Source organism: Podarcis tiliguerta, assembly GCF_965153285.1.
Source record: "Podarcis tiliguerta genome assembly, chromosome: 3".
In the NCBI taxonomy this organism is placed as follows: Eukaryota; Metazoa; Chordata; class Lepidosauria; order Squamata; family Lacertidae; genus Podarcis; species Podarcis tiliguerta.
Window position 1 is genome coordinate 91,046,128 of NC_139536.1, and position 27,603 is coordinate 91,073,730.

Consider the following 27,603-nt stretch of genomic DNA (forward strand, 5'->3'; position numbering starts at 1 on the left):
AGCCAGTGCTTTTGCCTTCACAAATTATGTACACGGAAGCAGCGTGATATCTGGAGGGAGTTCATTGGGTCAAGGAATACAGTATGAGGACCTCCTGGATTTTCAGCGGAAAACGAACCAGATGCTAATCCAGTGTGGTTCCAGCAGAGCTGTGTCAGACTCTGTTTGTAGTTTACTTTGCATAGCTTAAACAAAGGATGAGGATTCTGTGGCCCTTGGGTAAACACTACAACACTCATTATGCCTGACCACTGACAGCGTGGCCTGGAGCTGATTGGAGTTGTAGTCCAGCAATACAGGTCCCCCCACTCCTGGTGTATAGGGAGCTTGGAGCTACACATTAGTGATATTTACTTGTCTTTTGTCTTTTGTTGTGGACCAAAAGGAGGGGAAAAAAAAAAAAAGAGCTGTGTAGACCACGCTGAGAGAAACTAGGCACAGAAGGGCTTAATGAAGGAAGTTGTACTTATCCCCCCCCCCTCCCATTTCTATCACCAACAAAGCAACAAGTGCTCTGGACTGTTTACAAAGAGCACAAAACATAAAAACCCCATAACACACACACAAAAGTAACACAAAAGAAAGGAAGAAACTAGGAAGAGCCAACACTACAGCAGAAATAAAACGCTATTCTGAAAGTTTTCGGGGTGTGGGTGTGGGTGTGTGGGGGTTATGGTGATGGAGCAGCAGTGGTAAATAGGGAGACAAATGAATCGCTAGGGGCAGGGATTTCCGTACCATAGATTCCACACAGTGCTGGCTGGTGCTCATTGGGACTGGTAGGGCAGAAGACAGAACACCCACAGTAGGTAGAGGCAGAGCCCATTAAACCTTGATTTGCCTCCTATCTTTTCTCTGCTGAGTTCTCCAACAGGCAACATGGAGAATAAGAGGAAATTGACAGTCAATGACACTCCTTGAGCTGGATATGAGAAAGAAACCAGGCAAGTCGGGGATGGCTGAAGGCAGACTGAAGTTGGTGGGATAGTGCCCCATTTACCCTACTGGTGCCAGCCTCTGTTGGTGCCACAACCAAAAAATACCTCTTGCTGTATCCCCACAAGCCCAAACTCAGGTGAGAAACATAATGAGGCATGAGGGCCTCTTTAGATGACCTCATGAGGTATCTGCATGTCATTGTCTCAAAGGTTTATGGGAATTGTGATATACATGCACGGTCAGTTCAGCATCTTAAGGCATTTAAATATGCCTATAATAAGGCCTTGTCTGCATAAACTTGCTATCCTGACCTGATGGAAAGTTTAATCTGTCCTTGCCCCCACCACACCCCTCTGGTAACTCTATGTTCCTGTCATAGAAGGATCATGGTGCAAATCCCACACCCATTTTCCTTGGTATAAATCTCACTGGATTCAGTAGGATTTCCTTCTCAGTAGATATAGATGTCTATAGGAGTGGGTTGTTAACTGGCTGTAAGAATAATCCATCTCAGTCTAAACTTTCCTGCAACCAAAGGAAGGACCAAAAGGGGCGATGCTTGCAGGCCAATCCTTAGGAAGCCCAATTCAACACTGGATTGAGCCGTGACCAGTACACTGCAAGGGTTAGGATGTGAAGAGCACTTGGCAGCTAGCTTGTGTTCATCAGTGAACCGAATGCCCCATGAATTCAGGTTCCTTAGGAGTTTAAGAAGTGCATCTCCAATTGTGAAATCTGAATGGCAGGCTTTAGAGACTATGTCAGGTTTCTAAGTTTTCTGCTGATCGCGTTAATCCTAATACATGAAAAGCCAAGCAAGCCAATTAGTCTTGAAGCATTTTCAGTCTATTCCTGGAAAAGAGCCGACAAAATAGTTGCTAGGTTTCTATGACAATTTAACAATGCTTAGATTCAGGCTCATCTTGAAATGAGTGCTAGGAAAGTCACATGGCCTTAATCAACACCCTCTTTTATATTTGGCTGTTTGCCAGGCTGGAAGTCTTCCATTTCATGACATTTCCAGAATTCCATGCTTAGTAAAACAGCGACAAAAACCTTCTTGACCAAACTGGGCATCTATGCAGATGTGTGTAAAATTATCCCAATGTTCCCTACCTTTTTTGGGGAGGGGGAGCCGTTTCCTTAAAGGATGCCCATTTATTCTTTTCCTCCCTTTAACCCACCCTTAAAGGCATTCTCTCCAGGTAGAGTTTAAAATAAACATCTGAAAATGCTTGCTACTATGCTGGAAAGGGCATTATACCTGGGGAGTGCACTTACAATTTCAAATTACTCACAGGAACTATTATTAGAGTTGTATATACCCTGCAGTCAGGCTCTTCCTACAACGTCTGATGGCAGCAATTAACTTTACTCTTCTCTTAACTTGTTCATAAACAGAGGACACTCCCTTCTGTAACTGTTTTATAATGTTTATGGGCTAGATTACTAGTTCCACAGGGCAGGGCAGGGTTAGTAAACCGTATTTTTAAAAATAGACTAACCCTAACCACATTTACTGGCAAACAAGTACCCCAGTGCAGAGCATAGGATGGTTTGATTTCAAAAGGCTTAGGCATCCAAAGGTCTATGCCTCTCCTCGCTAAATTCTATACTCATAGACTCCAGGTTTAATCACATTTACTCGAGAGCAAATCCCCCGATCAAACTTAAAGGGATTTCAGAATAAACCCGGTGAACATGATTGCACTTCTAACCCCTTGTTGAGTGTGCCTACAGGAAGGGCCGGCCTTCCAGAGGGCCTTCTTGGTAGTGGCTCCAACCCTGTGGATGTCAAGATGAGTAACTATATAACTTTTAGAAGACATCTGAAGGCAACCCTGTATAGGGAAGCTTTTTAAGGTTTAATGTTTTATTGTGTTTTTTATATGTGCTGGAAGCTGCCCAGAGTGGGCTGGGGCAACCCAGTCAGTTGGGAGGGGTACAAATAATAAATTATTATTATTGTTATTATTCCATGAAGCGAAATGGGAATTGGCGCCTCCTGCCCCAACCACTTCCATGGGCGGAGTGCCCTGGCTCTCGCCGAACTTAGCGGCAGCCAAGGTGGCACCTCAAAACATCGCCGCTCGGCTTCTGTGTGCGGGAGAACCTCCGCCCAGTGCTGGATTAAACCCTGTGGAGGTCCCTAGTCATTTGAAATTTGGGGGTCCCCCCACACCTCCCTGCAAATTATCTCCTAATACTTGGTTGCAATTTTCTTTCAAGACCAAATCAATATTATTTTGATCCATTGCCTCACAGAGTGGGACAGCACTGCATACAGTCATATGGCATAAAATTGTTATATGGGATATAGCTCTTAATGATAAATTAACATGTGCCGTTAAGGTAAGACGGGGAATATGCAGGAGAAATGATTTCGAGGAGATATGGAAGGTGTTTGCAGAACTTAACACTGTTATAACAGGAAAGGGGTCAAACCATCGCATGAGGTGCTGAAATTTTGGGAGGTTGGCTAGTTACAATGGAATGGTCTCAGTCAGGGCCGGATTTAAGTTCAATGAAGCCCTAAGCTACTGAAGGTAATGGGGCCCTTTATATGTCCAGCTGTCCTTTGTCAACAAATTGTCACGGTTTTTTGTGTTGAATATATGGTAATTTATGGACCTAATAGGTATCTAAAGCCATTTGCATGTAACAAAATATGTATTTTATCAAAGTAATTGTTGACCTTATCTTATATTTTGGAAATGTACATCCAGTTTCTCCCCCTTTTAAATTTTTTGGCAGCCCCCAAGAGAGTGGGGCCCTAAGCTATAGCTTGTTTACCTTATATGTAAATCTGGCACTGGTCTCAGTGGTGGGGTGCACATTTTTTATTCTTATTTATTTATGATTATTACTTGGTCAAAATAAAATAATAAAAGGGGAGAAAAGAAAAGAACTTCCCGGAATATATATATATGTGTGTGTGTGTGTGTGTGTGTATAAATACACACACACACATATATACTGTGTATATATATATATATATATATATATGCAGGTTTTGGTGTCCTCGGGTGTCTTCCCGTGTAAAAGTTGGGGTGTCTAGGCGACGTTTCGACGAGGTCTCACTCGTCATCTTCAGGCTGGTGCTTTCGGCTTCTTGTTACTGGAACAGAGCAGGATCTCAGTGTTTGAGTTCCTATAAATACTGTTGAGGAGGTGTGGTGTATAGCCTCCAATGTTCTGGGCAGAGAGGAGGTTCCCAGGCTAGTGTGCCTTTTCTTCTTTTGTTCCTTAATTACTTGAGGGATATCTTGAGTGATTTCTTGAGTGATTTCCTGAATCCCACTTAGGTGGGTCATTAGGTGTGGATTAGTTGCTAAAGCCTTCGTGTCTTGAACATAAATGTGCTATAGATTTTGTTTCCTTTTTAACTCCCTCTTCACAACCAAGAGGTGTATAATATCAACGTGATAAAATAAAATAAGGAAGGAAGGTGCATAGCTGTCAACTTTTCCCTTTTCTTGCGAGGAATCCTATTTGGAATAAGGGAATTTCCATTAAAAAAAGGGAAACGTTGACAGCTATGGGGAGTTGCCACAGGGCTCTCTTTGTTGCACAGTAAACGGAGAGCTCGGGTCCCCCCCCCCCCATTCTGTGGAGCTCTTGACATGGGAGTAGCCTGGATTTTTGTTGGGGGGTAGGCGACAGAAACTCTGATTTATATTGATTTACAGTGTGTGTGTGGGGGGGCTTGGCAACCCAGACCCAGCCCGTCAAGCAGACCCAGCCCAGCAGCGCTCAATCCCGAGCAGAGCGCGCCTCCTGCGCTCCCCCCCACCCGCGGCGTTCAGGCTCGCCCGCCTCAGCCCGAGAAGGAGGAGGAGGAGGCCAGCCGCGCCCACGTGACCGCGCCGAGAACGGAGCGAGGGGCGGAGAAGGCAAGATGGCTGCCGCCGCTACTTGCGGGGAGTGGTGAAGGAGGAGGAGAAGCTCCGGACCCTCGCCGGGCTCTGAGGCGGCCCTGACGCTGCCACGACGACCCCCTTCGCCCTCTTCCTTCACCCAGGGTGTCCCGTTCTTGCTGGTAAGGGGCGTTTGATGGGCGAGGGGTCTCCGGGGGAGGGTGGTCGTGTGAACCTGTCAAAACAAAGGGAAGTGGAGCCGGCACCGCCCAGCATCCTCTTCCTCCCCCAAATCCCACCACCTCGCAGTCAGGCGGAGGAGCCATGGTGGAAGGCACAGAATAGCGGCGGTGGGGCTGGTTGTCTCTGCCCAGTTACTTTTGGAAGAGGACAGGTTGCTGCTTTAGCCTCTTCAGTGTGTATTTCTTCCGCCCTCTCCCCCTTCCTCGATGACGTCCCCGAACGTGTGAATGTTTTGGACGCGCGTCTGGGTGGGTTCTTCTCTTCAGTCCCCGCTTGTTTGCGGCGTCAGTCAAAACCCCGGGAGTTGCCGTTGTCTTGGGGGTGAGAAATTGTAGGAAAAGGGGTCGCTGTGTTAGGCTGAAATCCTGCACTCGTTTACCTGTACTCAGTGGCGTTTATTTTTTTACCTTTTCACCCTTTTATTTCTTAGTAGATGTGCGTGTGGGTTGTGCTGTGTCACAGAAAACACACCCGTCTTTTGTGTGCCTGAAAGTCTAACCAGTGTATTTTGGTGTATAAATCTCTCCGTTTAGCCTTTCATGAGCCACTGTTTTTTCCTAGTGGGAATGAGTAATTGGTTTCCGCCTAAGGAAACAAAACAGACAAGTAATCCCATCTACCATGGCATATCTTGTAAACCTGTTTAAAAGCAACAGTCTCAGATTTAACAGTGTGTGTCCTTGCATGCATACTCATAAGCAATACCTATTGACTTAAATGAGCCTTACCTCCAGGTTAGTTTATTTCATTGCTGCTTTATTGTAGCCTTGTCAGCCTTACAGATTTTGGTGCAATACGTGAAGGACATCTTGAAGCTTATTGTCAAAGGAGATGCTGTCTAAGGATGGTTGATGGCTGAATTTTTTTAGCATTGTTATCTTAACATTTTTTTAAAAATCAGAGAATAGAATTCATACTATTGGAGGTGTGCTAGGTGCTGTGCAGACACAGTGTCTAGTTGATTTGTAGTTTAAGAAATGCAAGAATGAAAGTGAATGAAGAAATGGCTGGAAGCCTTCCAGGTTTTATATGTGCCCTAAGAACAGAATGGCCTTTTTTTTAGAACATGAAAAAGTGGAATTTCAAAAACAGCACATGGTAAAGTATGAGCAATAATGGTTGCCAGCTCCAGTTAAGTATGTGGTGTCTGAATGGTATTACATTATTCGTGTGAGTGGGTGGAAGGCTATATTGTGATCAAAAATATTATCACTGATTGTGATTATAGTAATTCCTTTATTTTTAACTTTTATTTTCATCCAGTTAGCTATTTATTTCATTTTCTTGTAGCAGGAGAATAACTGGAGAATATTTACTGAATTACAGTTGTAGAGGAATTAATGTGTTGAGGGGTGGGGAATCCAAGAAAAGGGAAGCAACAGTGTTCTATAAGAATTTGTGAAAACAAATTATTAAGAATGAAAAGAGTAGCATTAATTATTTTGAAAGCAGTGAACCTGCTTATTATTTCTACATTTGACTGGGGAATCATTGTATAGGGTTTTCTGAGATGAATACATCCAGTGTTTAAAAATCTAAATGTTCCTGAGGTTATTAATAATTATGCAGTGTTTTTGACTGTCTGGTGTTGGCCTCTTCATATTCACTTATTTATACAGTGGTACCTTGGGTTACATATGCTTCAAGTTACAGACTCCACTAACCCAGAAATAGTACCTCAGATTAAGAACTTGCTTCAGGATGAGAACAGAAATCGCGTGGCGGGGGCGTGGCAGCAGCAGGAGGCCCCATTAGCTAAAGTGGTGGTGGTGCTTCAGGTTAAGAACAGTTTCAGCTTAAGAACTGACTTCCAGAACGATTTAAGTACATAACCAGCGGTACCACTGTACACATTTGAAGAATTTTTATCCTTCTCTGACCAAAAAAGATCCCCAGAGTAGCTGTTCCCTAATGAGATGTGCCTGGTGCTAAAATTAATATTTTTTTGGCTTTAGGCAAAGACTTTTCTCTCCTCCTAGGCATTTGATACTTAACCTGCTGGGTGTTTAAATTGGTCTGGCTTCTGCTAGTTATGAGATGTTGCTTTTAGAATTGTGTTGACAAAGTGGTTGGTTGTCTGTTTTTAATTCTTATATATTGGGTTTTTTATATCAGGTGGCTATAAAATAGTATAAATAATAAATAATAATTAGAGATCAGACTTACAGTCCAAAACAGGAGAGGGCTGGCGGGGAGGAGGAAAAAGTCAACCCAGGCCCTAGGTATTAGTTACAGACTCATAGAACGAACAGCTCGGATTGGAACTATTTTAGAGAGATGATGAGCCAAAGGTTTCTGCGCTCTGAGTTGGGCTAATAGTGGCCCTGCTTTCACTCCCTCTCCTATAGTCCGATGAAATAGATTTTGCCAGGTAACAGTTCATGGAGGGAGGAATATAACTGAATGCATTACAAATGATTGTGTTGTACCTGTATAGTGTTCTTACTAATGGCACCTGTTGTGTGTGTGTGTGCTAGGTCTGTTTGTAGCCTTGCAGATCAGTGAGTGATTGTGTACATCATGGATAGGCAAACTAAGGGCTGGGGGCTGGATCTGACCCAATCACCTTCTAAATTCGACCCGCGCACGGTCCAGGAATCAATGTGCATTTACATGAGTAGAATGTGCCCTTTTATTTAAAATGCATCTCTGGGTTATTTGTAGGGCCTGCCTGGTGTTTTTACATGAGTAGAATGTGTGATTTTATTTAAAATGCATCTCTGGGTCGTTTGTGGTATTTATTTTAAATATTTCTAAACCACCCAATAACAGTTTCTCTGGGCCAGTGGTGTCACTTAGTTAGTAGACAGTCAAGTAGTGTATAAATGAATTTCATGGAAGATGGAAATGGGCATGGCACATGCTGGCCCACCCCACCTCCTTGTGTAGTTCAGATTTTTGAAGATGGAGAGAAAAGGCTTAACCTCTCTCCCCACTCTTGCATATAGGGTCTGAATGTGGAAATACTCAAGTTATGGTAAGTGTGTGGCCTCTCCTGTGTTTCCTACAGTGTTTGACTAACTGCCCAGGTCATCTAAGGCAGTTTTAATATGTTCGTGTTGGATAGTCTGAATATACTACTGCTGGGTGAATCTGCCATCGTGGTCTTGATATCATCCAAGCCTAGTTCTATATATCCTAATGAATTAAGAAATTAACACCTTAGAAATGTGTTTCATAGAGTGCATTTCCCCCTTTTGAGCTATGTATAAGTGTTGCTAACACAGGAGAAGAATTGAAATGGGGGATGGACGGACGGACAAATGAGTGTTCCAGCCATTACAGGTTTGGGATTTCTGTTGAGGGAGTCGCTGATTTAAGCTTTGGGTGTGAAAACTGTATCTGATGCTGCTGCAAACCATCCTAGATAGGACAAAATCAGGTGATGCTTTGACTTATGGCAAGATTTTGTCATCAAGCAATGATAGGAAAATTATGAGCTTTCTCCTAGTCAGAAGCAGAAATCCTAACAATAGCACTATGACACACAACACAGACACACACACTGACCCATCATCCAGCAAATCCTAATGAAGAGCATGTACAACACCTCTTTGTGAACCCTGCTAAAACTTCCTTAGCATTCCTGAAGCTTCTTGGGTGGTGTGATGGCACTAATGGTTTGAAAATTGGAGATAAGTCTCCATTCTGCATATTGCAGAGAGATGACTGCAGAATCTGCAGTTGGATCTGATAGATTGTAAATGGATCTGAACAGCAGGTATCACCCAGGCCTAACTGGTATTGTCTGCCTCTGTCCTAGACCTAGTTTTTAGTTGTGTTTCTGCAGGAACAGCTCTTTCTGTCTCATCCCTTGGCTGTGTCTGTAGTTGTTGGTATAACACTTATCCCTGTTTTCAGTCCATATATAGTTACTGGTTTCTAATATTTTTGTACTTGGAAGTTTCAGTTGCTCTTTCAAAAAGTTTCTCTTAGTCTTTAAGGTGCAACAATACTGATTTGGTTAGAAATGAGGTTGTGTGGCCATGGTAGATGTTCATGTGTAGCATATGACTTGCAGTAATTGACAGATGGAAACACAACAGACCATAGTGCAGAAACTTCTTTTGATGTGCAGCAGTATGTAACTCTTTTCAGAGTTTTCTAGGAAGTTGCATAGTAGACTGTTTACATGGCAATTTTTAGAAACTGTTAATTATGAATAAGGCAAGCAGAATATGGCAATTACTTGGAATAGCATGGTTAAGAAGTAAGTGTTACTGTTGAGAGCTATTATCTTTCAAGCTTTTCCATCTGTCTTACGGCAAGTTAGATTACAGTGGTACCTCAGGTTACATACGCTTCAGGTTACATATGTTTCAGGTTACATACGCTTCAGGTTACAGACTCCGCTAACCCAGAAATAGTGCTTCAGGTTAAGAACTTTGCTTCAGGATGAGAACAGAAATCGTCCTCTGGCGGCGCGGCAGCAGCTGGAGGCCCCATTAGCTAAAGTGGTGCTTCAGGTTAAGAACAGTTTCAGGTTAAGAACAGACCTCCGGAACGAATTAAGTACTTAACCCAAAGTACCACTGTACTGTGAAACTCTCCTGTAAAGGGAGTGCAGTATGTAACCATGCCAAAATCTGTTCCATATTCTATTATTCCAAGCTTATAACAGACAGTATTCATATTTCACAGTTAATACTAAGATTCATTGTAAATTTCAAAGGAAATCTAGAATAACTGAAAGTGCAATCCTGTGTATATCTACTTGGAAGTCAGTCCCATTCATTTTAGTGGGACTTGCTTCCAGCCAGATAAATGGGTATAGGACTGCAGTGTGAAACTATGACTTTCAAAAGCTTCCTCCATCTGAGTTATTGGAGGTGGGAAAATCCTGGTATTTAAGTTGGCTGATAAGTTTGGAAATATCTACAGTAGTACAAAAAAACATTATAAAGTGCAGTATGGTCAAATCTGTATCCATATATGCATTCTTTTTATGTGAAAATTTGTAAAAAATACCGCCCCCCTCTGCAACAAGTCCATAAAAGTAAAAGTCTAAAATTAACTTACTTCACCATTGCATATAGGTGGCTGAGGGCAACATATGTTGATGACACTTCCTGGACTTATATGTGGGTTGCTTTTATGTGGAACTGTTTGCGCACAAATGCTGGCTCCCTCGGCCTATAAAGCAAGATGAGCGCCGCAACCCCAGAGTCGTCTGCAACTGGACTTAACTGGGATCCTTTACCTTTACCTTTTTAAGGCAACATAAACATGCTGTAAATAGTTTTTTTCAAAAGCATTTTACTTCCCCCTTTTTATTTAAAGGAAATTGGTACAGTTCTCTTGATATTACATAGGTTCAGCCTGTCTTGCACTTTATATTGAATCTCAGGCAGTTGTGAATGTTGCCATTTCAAAACATACATGCTGTGTGATATCACATATGTGTGATTCTTTCAGGAATTTGTTTTTGGCTTCACTGATGTGTTTGTGTTTTAATGGTGATTGTTTGCTTCCTGTTGCTTAGATCATTAACTTCATCACCATTGCCTTGTTACATTTTGTTTATTCTAGCAAGCCCCCACTACCATGGTACAACATTTTTATTGCGTATAATAGTGACTGGCCGCATGCCTCAGTGTCTGCAGCTGGAGAGGAGAAAGGTGCTAAGAGTAGTTGCCAAGACTAAATTACATGGTATGGAAGCAGAGAAAGAAAGCATCCTTGAAAGTCATTAATTTACTGCATGTTTACTCACCTGTTTGTTTCTTGTTCACCTCTTCCGTATGTTGATTTGGGCTGCCCCTTTCTCCATTCTGTCACTTTATTGGCTCTAGTCATTAGAACTAGCTTGGCTATCTCCTTGCTGCTGTTTGCAGAATCCCTGTTAGGGATAGGCACAGAAGGTATGATAATGGCATATGAGGGTTTGTTACATATCTCTGGTAACTGGGCCTATTCAAGTGGCTTTGCTTATCCTTAAAAGTCAGAAAGGGTTAGAGGGTGGATTTTGATCTAATTCTTGTACAGTTGGGTTGTACCTTGAAAGTCGAACGGAATCCGTTCCAAAAGACTGTTTGACTTCCAAAACGTTCGGAAACGAAAGCACAGCTTCTGATTGGCTGCAGGAAGCTCCTGCAGCCAATCGGAAGCCACGGAAGCCCCACCAGACATTTGGCTTCCAAAAATAGTTTGTGAACCGGAACAGTCACTTCTGGGTTTGCGGTGTTCAGGAGCCAAAACGTTCAAGAACTAAGCTGTTCAAAAACCAAGGTACGACTGTATTATGAAAATAATTTATATTAATAATAATGTTTTGGAGAGCATCTGGGATAGCCTCACAGATGGTGGGGAGCAGAAAGATAGATGGCATGAGGAATGAGATGAGAGTTTGTTTTCCACTTTGAGTTACTGCTTGAGGTGTTCTACTGCTTGCCTTGGTCGACCAGGTGAGCAGCAAACTGCAGGGCTGATAAAGATATTATGTGCTCCACTGGTTCACTTCAGTTGGCCATTTAACCACAGGTAGTAACAGGTCAAAGGTAATATTTTACCTTAACATGGCTAATTTACTGAGAATAGACTAGAGACCAAATATGACTACCTGAACATGCTAACATGCAATAGGTAGGTTGTTGTTTTTCCACTCCGTATGAAGTTGGAGACCTATGGGGGGAGTGTTAAGAGCACACAAAGGCTCAAAGCTTTTATGACTGAAGAACCTGTTAAGGCCATCTCTAGGGCTCAGGCTTATCCCACAAAGCAGCGAGACTTCTCTGTCTTAGACAGGAAGTGCAAAGTTACAAACACCAGCTTACCTCAAATGCTGCCTCAGCAGCTGGACTTTCTGCCCTTCAGGCTTCTGTTTTCATTCACCTGTACCATATTTCCTTTTAGGGTCAGCAATCTAAAGATTGGGTCACCTCTAATGCATCAACGAATGCTTTTACTCACATGTATAAAATCAGTAAGATGTGTTGTCAACCTTAGCTCCTTGTTTCTCTACAGATGGTAACATGTATGGCTGATAAAACCCCACAGGGTGCACACATTGGTCTCTTACATATGCACCACATATGATGTGCCCTTAAGCGACTTTTTTTTTTTGCCAGGGGGGGACTATCTATCCTAACAGACTGTTGAAGGAAACATTATTTCCACATTACTGTAGCATCAGTCGCTTGCGGTTTATATTGAAGTCACAGGGTAAAGCAAGCGACATTAAAGAGAGTTCTTTGCCGACTCAGCAGCTAAGTTATCACAGGAGTTTGAAATGTGCAAAATGCATTTATAGCAAAGCGGCAATTGCGTCTTACTTTTAAGCAGTGTATAAGCTGGAAGCGTAGCTAGCAAGCTTCCAGAAACCACATTCAAATCAAGGCTTGGTAGTGTAATTAGGGCAAAGTTGACCCAGGTATCCAATCTGAACAGGAGTGCAAAATTGGTGAAATTATGTGATGTTTTCTTCTCTGTCTAGGATAGCTAGAAATGTTTTCAAAGCAGTAGGTAGCAGCTTTGTAAGAAGGAGCCAGTGCCTTTCAAGGGCTGTGAATCCAGTTTTTACTGACAATTTCAGGTGAAATATATGATTTATCTCTCAAATTGCTGTGTAAAAATTTGTATGGTACCTGGTTGTGCTTAGGTGTGGTAGGACACAGAATAGAGGGACCTGACCTAGTTGTGGAAGTTAGTTATTGCTGCTCATCTCAACAGTTACGTGCATACTGGATAACTGAGAATATATGACCCAATAGATGTCATGTAGGAAGATCCATCGTATTCTGGGGAAGGTGTGTTAATTTTTTTATAGTTGTTGCAAGTTACGTGCATGACAGAAATTGCAGATGGAATAAATTCTTTTACAAACCCAGTTACTAATCAAAAATTTACCTCAAAATAATTCGTAGTATAAATTATAGTTCTTTTCAGCAAATTTCCTACCTTTATGATTATGTCTCTAATGCACTGCCAATTTTATTAGACAAATTACGTCCATAGCTCCAAACGGCCATTGTCTCCTAGGTTTCTACTTTGCTTGCAAATCTGAGGCTTGCAACCATGAATAAATAAATACAGAACAGGCTCATATAAGTTTACAGCAATTAGTAATCTTAAAAAGGTAAGATGGCAGGTCAGAGATCCTGGGTTTATATTAACTTCAGTCATCAGTGGTTTTGATGCTGCTTTTAAAGTAGGAACACTAAGAAAGTAACATACCTCGGTAATCTGTATGGTGTAATATGCATAGTTCAACATTGCCCTGAAAACTGGTTATTTCAATTTGTTATAAAAATCAGTTTCTCCTCAAATTTGATCATCTGTGCTTTTCCTTCTTTTAGTTGTACAATGTTAGCAGAATTGTAGTCCATGTATTATTATTTTTTACTTTGCTAATAATGGTACAGTTGGAGACATTCTAAGAGGAAGCAAATCTTATTTTAGCTGATTTCAGGTAGCTCACTTAAGCTTGTCTTCTAGAATAGTTTATTTTAAATATCCCAGAGTAGCTAAGAGAGTAGTATAATGTTTCAGTGCAGTTCATTATTATACCCTTATTGCAGCCTTGTTGACAGTTAGTAATTTACAGAAACTCTGCAGTGTGGTCCATAGTTAATATTGCCGATGATGTAGGGCTGAGACTGGTTTAGATTCCTGTTCATATGCACATGCTATGCGTGAACACACACACTTCTCAGGTTGCAGTAAATTGCCCCTTGTGACCTCCTTCCAGGCTAAATCAAGCAACTCAGCTGCATGCAGAAAACTTCTATTCCTTTAACTTGCATGCAGACCGGTTTCACTTTAAAATGTTCAAAAAATGGGAGTGGGAAGTATATATGAAGTAGGGCCCAGGTTAGAGCAGAGATTCCTGCATTTGATGCTAGCTTTTGTTTTTTCAGCTTCCTGAGCTACAACAGGAGGTTACTGATGCCATGGATGGGCTGCATTATTATTTTGCAGGTCCTCGCTCGGAACTCATTCTGAGTACTGATCCTAGTGTAGCTGAAACATGCAAAAGAGGCTTGGAAGAACTGCAGGATTATTTACAGGAATATAAAAGATGTTGGTGGGAAAAGTGTAAGGTGGGGAACCATTTGAGGACTCAGTGGGTACAGAATCCAGACTGAGCAGAAGGAGAGGGGGGAAAGGAAAACAGGGTGGGTAGGTGGCAGAGAGAGGATGTTTGAGTGTACAGTAGAGTCCAGGGAAACCTGAATAGGAATGTTCTGCACAGCAACATTTTATGGTAGGTCCCATTGACTAAGTTCCATTTTAAGGCGATTTCCCAATTTAAATCAGTACTGCCCTGGATAAGGTTTAAGCAGCCCAGCTCATCTGCCCTGATAGCAGTTGGAGCTCCCAGTGGTTGCTCTGAACTTGAAGCCTTTCGCATCAGATGTTCTTTGGCTCCTAGCTATAAAGCTTGTACCAAATAGATGACTAAACATTTAGTAATTCAGTTAAACAACAGATACCAATCTATTTTCTGTTGAAATCCTTCTGCATTAAAAATGCATTTTAAATGTTTTATTTCAAGCTGAATAAGTGCCAGACAGAACACCCAGAAGCCAACTCTACAATGGTGGGCTAATAGTCAAGTTTCGGGGTTGACATCTTTTTTTAAAAAAATAAAAATTTAGCAAAGCTTTTCACAAACCACCACAGGCTTTGTTTTTCTGCTTTTTCATGGACAATCTTCTATGCCAGTGTTTCCCAACCTTGGGCCTCCAGCTGTTTTCGAACTACAATTCCCATCATCCCTGACCACTGGTCTTGCTAGCTGAGGATTATGGGAGTTGTAATCCAAAAACAGCTGGAGGCCCAAGGTTGGGAAATGCTGTTCTATGCCGCCCTTCTGCTTTCTATTAGTTTATGCCCATGTTTCTCCGTCTCTTCGGGATAACATGGCTACTCCTTACCACCACATAAAATCTTCTGGGTGAGGACTGTATTGCCTCTGTTGTTTGGAGCACCCGGAACAATTTTGGCATAATAGAAATTATTTCTTGCAGTAGGTTTTCAGTCATTGTATTGTTCCACTCAGTGCAAAAACTTCATGTGATACATTAAAATTGTTTTTCTTGTTAACATAGATAACTAGCATTGTGGAGTTTGGCTAAAGATGGCGAGTCTCGTGTCTCAGAGTTTGGTGACATATGTAGAAGAAGAAAATGTTCCTGCTTTGAAGGCACTTCTTGAGAAGTGCAAAGATGTGGATGAGAGGAATGAGGTAAGATAAATTTGTAATAAATATTTTAATAAATATTGTAGACATACATTTTTATAACCGATAAACATATGCTGCTTTGTTGTTCCACAATGTGGAGGTATGAATTGGGGGGAGGGGGGAGAAAGAATTTTATTTGATAAAAATAAATTGATGTTTCTTTACTTTTTTCCTAGTTGTATAACTTGGAGAAAAGACATCTTTCCCCCCACTCTCTGATAGAATTTCTGTGATGCATATGTATAGCTGCCTGCTAAGTCAGAAAGGAATTGCTTTCACTTGTTTTCTAGCATAGTAACTGTAGAGATCTGTTGTATAAAGAAATAATAAAAAAACCTCGCTGTAATCTTATTTGAGAGAAATCTCATCAAGCCCAGTGGACCTAACTTCTGAGTAGACCTGCAGAGGATTGGGTATTTTAATACGAGATCTCCAGGGTGAAATTGAAGCAGGGCTTTCGTTATTCTGGATTAATTAATTAAGGACACCTTTTTGTTTCTGGCTTCCCCCATAATTGGCTCTGGTTTCACATAACTACCATCATGCAGCCCCTGGCAGATTATCCTTGGGGAAGTGTAGCCCTTGACAGGGGGGAAAAAAGGGTTCCTGCTGTTGATGGGTTTCAGCCTTAGCCATTTTCCTCTCTTCATTGCTGTTCACTTTAACAGCATAATTAGGGCTAAACACTCTTCCATTTTATTTCCCATTCCATTTGTTTTCAGAAAGTGCACTTTTGTACTACAATTTATTTCCTGTAAGAAATTCAAAATCCATGTAGAATGGTTTTATTTATTTAAAGCAATCGTGCTGCTCAATAGTCCATACTCTGTAATCATCAACTGTGATGACTTGGATATGTGAAACAGACATCACAGATTGAGCCCCACAGTTCATCTCATAAATGCTGCTTTTAAGTAAAGGTACTTCACAGTGTTCAGCTGATTGTCAATGGGTGGAAAGATACCAAGTGATGCATATGAATTTGTCAATAATCCATCAGGTGCCCACATGGAAAAGTAGATTTAAAAGCCTATCAGAACACCATAATTTCAAGGTGGGGTGGTGATCAAAAATGAATGTTTGATCAGAAATTCTTTTTGGATGAAACAGACATTTACAGTATAATATAGGGGGGGGCACACAAGAAAATAATTAGTTCAGGATGCTTATTAAGCAGCAGTAAACAGTGCCCCTTCAGTTTGCTAAAACTTGTAACAATGGACCCATCTTTCTAATAATGTTTTCAGGAGTTGTACTACAATTTCTGTTTGTTTCTTTAAAAATTACACTTTGTGTGCCATTGTGAAGCAACACATAAAACATTAGCAGCATTCTTGTATGAGAATCTACCCGAAAGACCATCTGTACAATTTATTAGTTTCTGACACTGTAATTGCATGTTTCACTTAATTTCAGAATGGTCAGACTCCGTTAATGCTAGCTGCTGAGCAAGGCAACTTAGAAATTGTCCAAGAATTGATAAAGAAAGGTGCCAACTGCAACTTGGAAGATGCAGTAAGTATTGAATGGGTGATCTAATTCCTTGCTGTATTATTCTCTCCTCCCGCTGAATGTCCTATTTTGACCACGCAATTCTTTTGTTAATCCCTCCCATGTGCTAGACTTGGGAGTCTTGTAAGCACGAAAGGTCCAGACAAGAGTGTGTATGTTATCACTTGCTGCACCCCATATGAATCGGGTACCCAAATGGTAGCCTCCAGATGTTCCTGGACTACAATTCTAATCAATCTCAGCCAGCATGGCCATGTTCTGAGATGATGGGAGTTGTAGTCTATATTACAACATCTCAAGGGCATCACATTGTCCTTCCCTGTCCTGGGATAAGAAGTCTATTGCTTCAAGGTATAGTCACTTCACTTCAGCTGGCATAAGCTCTGGTTTTAGTTGGCTATTGGACTGTTAATTTTTCCTTTTTCTCACTTCAGGATAACTGGACAGCTCTTATCTCAGCTGCTAAAGAGGGACATGCTGCCATTGTGTCAGAGCTACTTAATTGCAATGTGAACATGGAACATCGAGACATGGTATGGCATATGGGACCTTAGGGTGAAGGGCGTGTAATAAACAAATAACATTTTAGTTCATCAAACTGGTGTAGACCTTTTTTTTATTAAGCTGCAGCACAGATAGATCTGTACTTCTGGTAGCCGACAGCATGCTGGGGTTGTGCCACTCGCCAGACCTCCCTCTGGCTGGTGTGGTGTAAACATGCCAACAAGTACAGTAGATTGGCATTTGCACTGTGCTGACCCTGCTGCCAGCTCCCCCTCCCAATATGCAGAAGCAACTCGGCCTGAGAGAGGTCAGGAGAGCAGCATAGCTCCATCCTACCATGTGCCTCAGAGTTTGTTCTTTTGAAAATTTATCAAAATTCTGGTAACCTTTGTAATTCTTATGCATGATGGGAGTTGTAGTCCAACAATGTCTGGAGTGCTGCTGAGAATCTAGCCACATCTGGAGAGCCACCGTTTCCACACCCCTGAACTAGAGCAAATAATAGGAATTTTCAGCTAAAAGTAGTTTAGATGGATTAATACTCCTTGATTTCATTGCTCAGTAGCATGTTGTTTGCAGCAGAGAACTGGGCTAACAACTGTGAAACATAATCTTTTATGCAAATGCTGAAAATAGATTTTAAAATGGTCCATGTATTGATTTCCTGTGTTAGGGTGGATGGAACGCCCTTATGTGGGCATGCTACAAAGGCCGTACTGAAGCAGCTGAAGTGCTTCTTGAAAGGGGAGCAAACCCCAACATCACTGGCCTGGTAAGTTTTTTCCATCTTTGTTTCTATTTGCAGTGGGGATAGTAGGGGAAGAATTCTGCAGTAGAGTAATTTGCCATTATTAGCTTGTGGTTTGGATGCATATTGAGCAAATAGAAGTTGAATTTAAAGTTCTCCTTTTAGTTTTTTGGCCTAGGACTACTCACTGACAATTTGTATAAACTTAACATTTTGCATGGAGCACCTTTAAACCACCTGAAATACTTTGAAAAAAATAAAACATTGACTCTGATTTATCTCTATTGATGCACAACTAGCTGTATGCAACAAATGGCATGGCGGGAAGGTAAACGGTGTTTCCGTGCGCTGCTCTGGTTCACCAGAAGCGGCTTAGTCATGCTGGCCACATGACCCGGAAGCTGTACACCGTCTCCCTCGGCCAATAAAGCGAGATGAGCGCCGCAACCCCAGAGTCAGCCACGGCTGGACCTAATGGTCAGGGGTCCCTTTACCTTTACCTTTATATTAAGTCTACCTTGCCTAAGCCTTCTCTGCTGCCTCTGAGGTTGGTGGTGCTAGTACTCAAAGCTCCTTTTGTTCCTGCCGCTGCCCTTCCTGCTATCTCTGCTGATGTTTCCTCCCCTGTCCCAGCTGTTGGATGCAGTAGGGAGGGGAGTCAGCACCTTCAGGCCAAGCCTCATCCTCTCTGGCATAGCTGGGTGTAAACACAGCTGTGTCAGAGCTAGTGGAGTGTGGGAATTGGAGCTTTTTCCAGCTACCTCTCCACAGCCTGCTTCCATGCATCAGTCTTCTGGTTCAATCAAGGCTCTTGGGTATATATCACAGTCATGCTTGAAATTGGTCTTACTGTTTGTCCTTCCAAAAGAAGAATAACTTTATTTTTTCAGTTGTTTTATCCATCTAGTTATAATGCTATATGCTTTATTGAGGTTTCACTATTAACATTTAGGTAGTATTGCAGTAGAGTGGTACCTCGGGTTACATACGCTTCAGATTACATATGCTTCAGGTTACAGACTCTGCTAACCCAGAAATATTACCTCGGGTTAAGAACTTTGCTTCAGGATGAGAACAGAAATCGTGCAGCGGCAGCGGGAGGCCCCATTAGCTAAAGTGGTGCTTCAGGTTAAGAACAGTTTCAGGTTAAGAATAGACCTCCAGAACAAATTAAGTACTTAACCCGATGTACCACTGTATAGGAATCAGGTATCCTGGATGAAATCCAGCTTTGCCTGAAAATACTTCCATTCATACAGTGAGACTTCCCCTACCTCTCTCTTCACCCTCCCGATCTATTCTGAGAGGTCCTCCACCCCTCCATTGCAGATTGCAGGGAGCTGCGTTGGGTGTGGGGAGGAGAAGGGGAAGGAGAAGTCACACTGGGCACTGCTTGATACTGCCCTTTAAATCGTGGGGTTCTTACAACTTTCAAACCTTTTCTCCTCAAAGCAATACAGTGTCTATCCAATAATTTGGGCAGCAGGACGAGGCCACTCTCGTATAGTACAACTTTTACTGCATCATGGAGCTAAGGTCAACTGCTCTGACAAGGTAGGCGATTTCTTTCTTTCCGGTAAAAGCTTACCCTGTTACCATAATAAGTTAAAATTGTTAAGAATGTTAAGACAGTATCCTAAGCTCTGTTTCACTACATGGGATTTGAGAGGAATTTCTGTTTAGACTTCATCTTAATTCACGAGGATGTTCTTAGTTAGAAGTTTTTTTAACCCACTTTGCCTGAAATCCTATGCATGCTTACCTAGTCATATTTCCATTGGGGTGCTCTGAGCGATCATTCAACAGTATTCTAGTGCAGGCTTCTCCAGTCTTGTGCCCTCCATAGGTTTTAGGATACAACTTGTCTTGTCCCTGACCATTGGTCATGGTGTCTGGGACTGATGAGAGTTGGAATCCAGTAAGAACTTGAAGGCACCAGGTTGGGGAATACTCTTCTAGTCGCTAAAACATTTAAAATATCGAATGAAATAATTTTTAAGACTCCTTACAAGAGCTCACAGGCTGTCTATTGTCCAAACTCTGCCCAATGATAGTACATAAACTGTTAGTAGAGTGAGACTGTTGGTTATGGCCTCCTAAGGACTAGCAGATGCTGACCTCTAGGTGTACTATATAATCTTTCATGATATTCCCACCCTCTCTTTATTGAATTAGCTGTGATTTTACCTCACCCTGAATCCACAACATATGCCAATAGCACTTCTCAGCTCTACTATACCTATACTTTGCCATTCCCCCCCTACCATTGATCTGTCTCCCTGCACCGCTTTGGGAATGTTGCCAACTTAGTAACTCTTTTAACTTCCTTTTCACATTTCTGTATTAGCGAGGTCTTCTGTTATGTTCTGGCATTATCCTAAAATGTTATTTTCATGTCTTCCGCTTGAAATTCTACCTACTTACTTGACACCTTTCTTCTCCTGCCCACTCACAAACTGAGGGAGTTGTTCTGCTTTCAAAACAAAAGGTGGAATGTGTCTCATATGTTCAAAATATATTCTACAGTATGGGACTACTCCGCTGATCTGGGCTGCAAGAAAAGGTCATCTGGAATGTGTGAAGTATTTGCTGCATATGGGAGCGGATGTTGATCAAGAAGGAGCTGTGAGTACTTTAAATATTATTCTAATAATAAAGCAGTAGATAGTGTTTAAAGAAGATGGGATCATGGTGTCTGTTAGTCCAGATGGTTTAGCACTGGGGTTGCCAGCCTGGCATCCGAAGACACTCATGTGCCCACTGAGGACTACCCTGATGACCATGCATACTATCCTATCCTTCTCCTGCCCAATTGAGGGCTTTCTTCAGGCTTAATTGTGATGTGGAGACATTTTCCTCTGCAGCTCTGACAATCACAGCAAATTCTCAAACCCATACAGTTAGGATTTTAAAAAGTCTTTTATTAGCTATTATTTTGCAATTTCAGGAAGGAGTCATAGTTGAGGAAGAAATAATTAACTCTTATCTCCTGAGCTGTGTTGCCCATGGCAGAAACCCATTTGTTGTGCTGCTATTGGGCTTGAAAGAAACCTGTTGTATTGGATTCTAAGGTCTGTGAATATAAAGTCTGGGGTGCAGATTTTCCTGGCTCTGGGGGATTTTTCCTTACTGCTGTTACCTGAAAATGTAGAATTGCTTTTGGCGTAAAAGTAATAGTGGAATGTAATGGTGTGTTTGAAGTTAATGCTACTGAAATAAGATGAACTTCAGAAGCGGAGGAAAAAATCTCCTCCTGTATTGACCAGTTAGTCTCATACCGCCACTAATATGTTGTGTGTTTTCTATCTCTTCCCCTCTCCAGAATTCCATGACTGCACTTATAGTAGCAGTAAAAGGTGGTTTCACAGATTCAGTAAAAGAAATCCTGAAAAGGAATCCAAATGTCAACTTAACAGATAAAGATGGAAACACAGCTTTGATGATTGCTGCAAAGGAAGGACATACTGAAATTGTGCAGGACCTCTTAGATGCAGGAACCTACGTGAATATTCCTGACAGGGTAAGTAAGGGTTTTGATAATGTGTATATATACATTCATTATTTTTTAAAATACTTATAACATAAAAAGCTATTTTGGAAGTGTTTTTAAGACATCTGACTGTGTTTTGACCTCATTGCAGAGTGGAGATACTGTGCTGATTGGGGCTGTCCGAGGCGGTCATGTTGAAATTGTGAGAGCCTTGCTTCAGAAGTATGCAGATATAGACATTAGAGGGCAGGTAAGTAATTCTGCGTGAGTTCAGGATTTTGAAAAATGCTCTTGTAATATATCATTTCCAAAAGCATCCCTTGGAGACGGGAAGCACATTTCTAGATGGCATCTTGAAAACCACTTGATTTCCTATTGTATTTGCAACTGGAAAGAACAGTGCACTTTAACATGACACATAAAGACAAACATTTTGTTCCTTGGCATTCTATACTTACTGTCTCTTAAAGTAGGTATGTAAAGTAGGTATATTTGTTTTGATCATAAAGAACATCCATGCCCTATTTTGCTCCTTGGGAGCATTGCATCCATCTTAGTTTTAGGCACTTGCTAGTGAGTCTAATTCAGTGAGTCATGAAGCCCTTGCCTACCATCTTTATATAAACTGGTTAACCAAAAATCTGCTGTTGCTTTTAGTCATGGAAGGGGGATTGAATCGAGAGCTCAGAAGCCTGCAAAATGACAGGTGCTCAGCACAGCTTCTGACAGTAGCTGCTATTTGTCGGTGGATCAGAACAGCAGCTGATGCTGAGTACATAATCAATTGTCAGGCTGGATTGTGAAATCAGAATATTTCAGCTTTTCACTATGGTAAAAATATTTCTTACGTACAACTGTTGCAAGGAGTTTCCTGAACCTACAGTTCAGAGGTGATACAGTACACATTGCAGTTGCTTTGTTGATATGATGACGCTGAGCTACTTTTTTAAAAAAATAAATAAATACGGAAATCTTATGCAATTCATTATACATCCAGTACTGTTCCTAAAAGCAAATACAGTGGTGCCTCGCAAGACGAAAAGAATCCGTTCCGTGAGTCTCTTCGTCTAGCGGTTTTTTCGTCTTGCGAAGCAAGCCCATTAGCGGATTAGCGCTATTAGCGGTTTAGCGGCTATTAGCGGCTATTAAAGGCTTAAGGGATTAGCGGATTAGCTGCTAAAAGGCTATTAGCAGCTTAGTGCCTTAGAAAAAGGGGGTGGGGAGCGGAAAAAAAAACCCCAGGAATCGCAAGACATTTTCGTCTTGCGAAGCAAGCCCGTAGAGAAATTTGTCCTGCGAAGCACCTCCAAAACGGAAAACCCTTTCGTTTAGCGGGTTTTCCGTCTTGCGAGGCATTCATCTTGCGGGGCACCACTGTACCAGCAGAAGATTCTTCTTCTTCCCAAGGCACACCCTAGATTTCTAGATTTGGTTGTAATATAGTGTTTAGAGAAGATTCTCCATCCCTTTCAATTAAATATATTGTGTATGCCAGCTTTTTGTGAAGTGGTTTCTGAATGCCGTGTGTTGAAGAACTTTTTTGAAATACTATAATCCTAATTTTAGCCAAACACTGATATGTAACTTACATTACTTTTTTTAAAAAGAACACCCCAATGTCAGTTTCCTTTTTCCATTCTGAATTTTATCACTTTGCTATATAGTGTTGAATATAACCTGCATAATACGTGGTTTGTGAAGTTAGTTTGACTGCATTTAAAGTGCTTTTCAAATATGTTGTTTATTTGTAGGATAATAAAACTGCTTTATACTGGGCTGTTGAAAAAGGAAATGCTACCATGGTTAGAGATATCTTGCAGTGCAACCCAGACACTGAAATATGTACAAAGGTAAATATACCTTGTAATGGCTTTGATCTTCAAGATATGGTTTATTTTTCAACAATGCTTTTTCGGTCTTCCCTGTGTTGCGGAATATGGCATTTTTGTTAAAAATGTTGTCTTCCCTAAATGTGAGGAGAGAGTACTTGAGTACAATTCTAGTTTGTTCATATTTGCTTTTCTGTGCTTGAAATTTCCTTTTAAAACTATATTCAGAAAGCCTGTGGAGCACATTAAAAATACATATCACCAGCATTTCCCATCACCTTTAAAAAAATAGAAAATCAATATCTTAACTGAAATGCATTTTGAGCGGAGGCTATATGCACATACTTAAGCTAATTTTCCTTCTGAGATGCTTTCCCATAAATAAATTTAATGAGAAATGCTTTACTTTGTATTAATTAACAATAACTACCATTGCAAATTAGAACATCAGCAAAGGAAATAATTCATTGCATGGGGAAAACACCATACCAAATTTGTGTTCAAGGGAATGCTTAACAGCACAATCCAAATCCAATATCTGCTGGGATAAGATAGCTTGGATTTAGAGGGTCTTGGGCTTTCTTGGATCACCAGAGGCTCAGCCAGAACTATGCTGGAATAAATCCCTCATCCCAGCTCGGCCAGGGCTCAGACAGCAGAATTTAAGCCTGCATTACTTACACCAGCATAATCTCTCCCAAAAGGGGTGGGACTGGACCCAGCAAGGAGAGACTTAAACCTATTCCAAATCCTGTTCAGATTGGTCATTCAACCTAGGGCCCAGTCCTCACAACCTGGGGCCTAGACCCTTGCAGAGACTTCCAAACAGCATTTAGAATAGTAGTAATGTATGATGCGGGTGGTGCTGTGGGTTAAACCACAGAGCCTAGGACTTGCCGATCAGAAGGTCGGCGGTTCGAATCCCCGCGACGGGGTGAGCTCCCATTGCTCGGTCCCTGCTCCTGCCAACCTAGCAGTTCAAAAGCATGTCAAAGTGCAAGTAGATAAATAGGTACCACTCCGGCGGGAAGGTAAATGGCGTTTCCGTGTGCTGCTCTGGTTCGCCAGAAGCGGCTTAGTCATGCTGGCCACGTGACCCTGAAGCTGTACGCTGGCTCCCTCGGCCAATAAAGCGAGATGAGCGCCGCAACCCCAGAATCGGTCACGACTGGACCTAATGGTCAGGGGTCCCTTTACCTTTACCTTTATGCTGGTGTAAGTTATGCCAAGCCAAGTTACACCAGTTTCCTCTAGTTAAGATTGCTCTGTAAATGTATTGAGGAATAACTGAACTTCATTATGTAATACTGAGTATCTGCCTTGAAAAACAACAACCTGGGCTACCAGATTTGACCCCAAGGACAGACAAAAATTTATGTTACAATTAAAATCACCCCAAACTTCTAGGCTGGTGGTGGGTACTAAATTTTTTTTTTTATTGCCATAAAATACGCAGGTGTTCCAGAATTCAAAATTCATTGCTGCCAGAAGGCCTGTTGTGCCTGTCTGTTTTGAAGGCATTCTCAAAATACCATTTTACTTTTGCTTTTAGGATGGAGAAACACCTCTTATAAAGGCCACCAAGATGAGAAATATTGAAATAGTTGAGCTTCTGCTTGACAAAGGAGCTAAAGTTTCTGCTGTAGACAAGGTAAACTCTAGTTGATAACCACTGTATTTATTTTAATTTATTGTTCCTAATGCTTTCACCAAACTGTTTAGGGCACATTGTCCTCTATTAAATGAAGGCAGTTGAAAATGATATTGAGGTAGATAACTAATTTTACACATGCTTGTAAAGAAGAAGGACCTGTCAGAATAATTCAGTAAAATTAACCCTAACCCTGGATTTTTCTTTTACAGAAACAGAATTTGCAAAGTGAAGAGACGGGTTATTTAGAGAGCGAAAAAACTAAGGGAAGGTCCTGTTCTAGGGGGATAAGGGATGGCAGTGAAGGGAACTTGTCAGGGCAGCTTTTGAGTAAGTAAGTGATCTACTCCACAATAGCTACATCTTCACCCATTCTCTTTTGCTGTTGTTGCAGAAAGGAGACACCCCACTTCATATTGCTATTCGTGGGAGAAGCCGTAGGCTTGCAGAACTGCTTTTGAGAAATCCTAAAGACGGTAGACTGCTTTACAGGCCCAATAAAGCTGGAGAGACGCCTTACAACATTGACTGTAGCCACCAGAAAAGCATTTTAACTCAGATATTTGGAGCTCGTAAGTATTGTGCATTTTCTTCTTAATCTGCCAGCTTCCAAGCTGCAAGGAAGTGACCAAGGCGTCAAGTGAGGACCGTTGCTCGCAAGCAGAGGGGGTCTCTCTGACTCTACCCCTAACATAGCCAGCCTTCTCCACCCGTTCACCTATCCCTCCTCAGCACAGCCTCCCCTTTAAGCTCCACAAGCCTATGAAGAGAAGACAGCTGCTCCTAGACCAAAGAAGAAACCTCCCCCCCCCCACCCCCGGCCACCTTTCCCAACCAAGCAACTTAATTCAGCCAACACTCAGGAGAGGGCAGCCTGGAATGAAGAAAATTAGAAGTTACATAAAGACAGGCCACACTGAAAAGAAACTGAAGTTCTTTTCGCCTTTGTTTAAGGGAGGCTTGTTTTTACTGTTGTTCTAGCAGCCTGCTTGCTCATTTGGGGGGGGGGGGTCCTCTTCTCAGTGGTACCTTGCAGTGGGTGCTCTCCTGTTCTCTAACTCTGTGTGTTTTCTTTTCCTGGATGCAATAGTGTGTCTTCCAGGACCACTGCTTCTTCCTTAATGTGTGTGTGGCTTGCTGTGGCAATCTTTTCTTATCGCACCGCTCCTCTCTTCTGTGTGCATGTGCATTTTCTGCAGTTCTTTTGGCACACACACAGCAAAAGAGGGGTGTGGTGTATGTGGCTTTTTCTGTGATAATATACTCTGGTTTGACCGCTCCGCAACTTGTGTGTGTGTGTTTGTACACTCCTGCAGTGCTGCTCTCACTGCACCAAAATCATCTTTCGGGTAACAGCATGCAAAAAGAAAATAAATGTGTTAATTTTATGTGGGACTATGAAAAGAAATGAGGGTTTCTTTTCAAGAGTGAGTGGTTTATTTTAAGTTGCTTTAAGCATGCTGGTCATGATTTGCCAATGTATGAAAACCTAAATACTTACATTCATAACTAGTTTACTCCATGAAGCCTGTTTGGTTTTGCAGGACACTTATCTCCGACAGAATCTGATGGAGATATGCTGGGTTATGATCTTTATAGCAGTGCACTAGCCGACATTCTTAGTGAGCCAACTATGCAGCCTCCCATCTGTGTAGGGCTGTATGCCCAATGGGGAAGTGGGAAATCTTTTCTGCTCAAGAAACTTGAAGGTAAAAATTACTCCAGTTTATGCTTTTTTATACGAAAGATCTGCACTGAGAAATTTGGAGAACTTAGAATTGTTAAGGATGGCTGTGTTTCAGTTATTGTATTGTTGCAGGATGTGTATTGGGTAGGCTTGCCTTAAAGTACAAATGGAATCTAATCCCCCCCCCCATCCCTTCTTCTTAGTCACCCCATCCTTATCATGCTTTCTAATGGAAAAGTAATTTATTTATTTAAAAATGGTAGATTGTTCTGCAAGGGAGCAATTGTAGCCATACAGAGAACCGCCTCTGGAATTACCTTTTGATTATTTGAATTTGAATAATTTTGATTAATTATTTTCTTTTCTCTTTTTTTAGATGAAATGAAAACTTTTGCTGGGCAGCAGATTGAACCTCTGTTCCAATTTTCCTGGCTGATTGTGGTCCTTACGCTTTTGTTGTGTGGTGGCGTTGGTTTACTGCTTTCATTCACTTTGGATGCAAAACTTGGAATAGCAGTGGCATTGAGCTTGCTGGCACTGCTCTATGTTTTTTTTAGTAAGTCTTAAATTGGATTTATTAAAAACCTATTATGTGCCCAGAACTAAGCTGGAATTTAGTCCACGAAATGAAGCTGTTCGGATGTTGAACTAAATTGTGAAACGTGGATTTTCAATATATGATGTATTCAAGTACACTATCACAAAAATAAGGGTAACTAAATATTTACGATACTCAGGTTTCAAATATGTGTAAAATTGAGAAGGAGGCCAGTACCTGACTTTTGGCTCCAGAAATACAATGTTCCATTAATTTTGAAGATTATTAATTACTGTTCCACGACGTTATCAATGACAATGATATAAAGAAATATGCATGCACCAAAATTTGCATGTCCCAAATTTTCACCCCGCCTGCAAAAAGTTGGGTGTTATTGCTTCTAGCTTTTAAATGGGAAATAA

At 41.5% G+C, this 27,603-nt stretch overlaps 1 protein-coding gene across 10 annotated transcripts in view; it reads left to right on the forward strand.

Annotated features, from left to right (window-relative positions):
* Positions 1-4,672: 4,672 nt before the first annotated feature.
* The window catches only part of KIDINS220 (kinase D interacting substrate 220), a 59,565-nt gene continuing 36,634 nt past the window's right edge, over positions 4,673-27,603 (forward strand). For 3 of the 10 annotated variants that reach the window (XM_083431346.1, XM_083431345.1, XM_083431348.1), the window contains exons 1-14: positions 4,736-4,978; positions 15,089-15,225; positions 16,639-16,737; positions 17,169-17,267; positions 17,912-18,010; positions 19,439-19,540; positions 20,513-20,611; positions 21,309-21,506; positions 21,628-21,726; positions 23,228-23,326; positions 24,858-24,956; positions 25,351-25,528; positions 26,501-26,665; positions 27,020-27,199. In XM_083431346.1, coding sequence (XP_083287472.1) covers positions 15,118-15,225; positions 16,639-16,737; positions 17,169-17,267; positions 17,912-18,010; positions 19,439-19,540; positions 20,513-20,611; positions 21,309-21,506; positions 21,628-21,726; positions 23,228-23,326; positions 24,858-24,956; positions 25,351-25,528; positions 26,501-26,665; positions 27,020-27,199 — 1,624 coding nt within the window. In that variant the 5' untranslated portion in view covers positions 4,736-4,978; positions 15,089-15,117. Of the gene's footprint in view, positions 4,979-5,081; positions 5,212-15,088; positions 15,226-16,638; positions 16,738-17,168; positions 17,268-17,911; positions 18,011-19,438; positions 19,541-20,512; positions 20,612-21,308; positions 21,507-21,627; positions 21,727-23,227; positions 23,327-24,857; positions 24,957-25,350; positions 25,529-26,500; positions 26,666-27,019; positions 27,200-27,603 lie in introns of those variants that run through there. The other 7 variants (XM_083431349.1, XM_083431350.1, XM_083431347.1 and 4 more) reach the window with 5 other exon arrangements.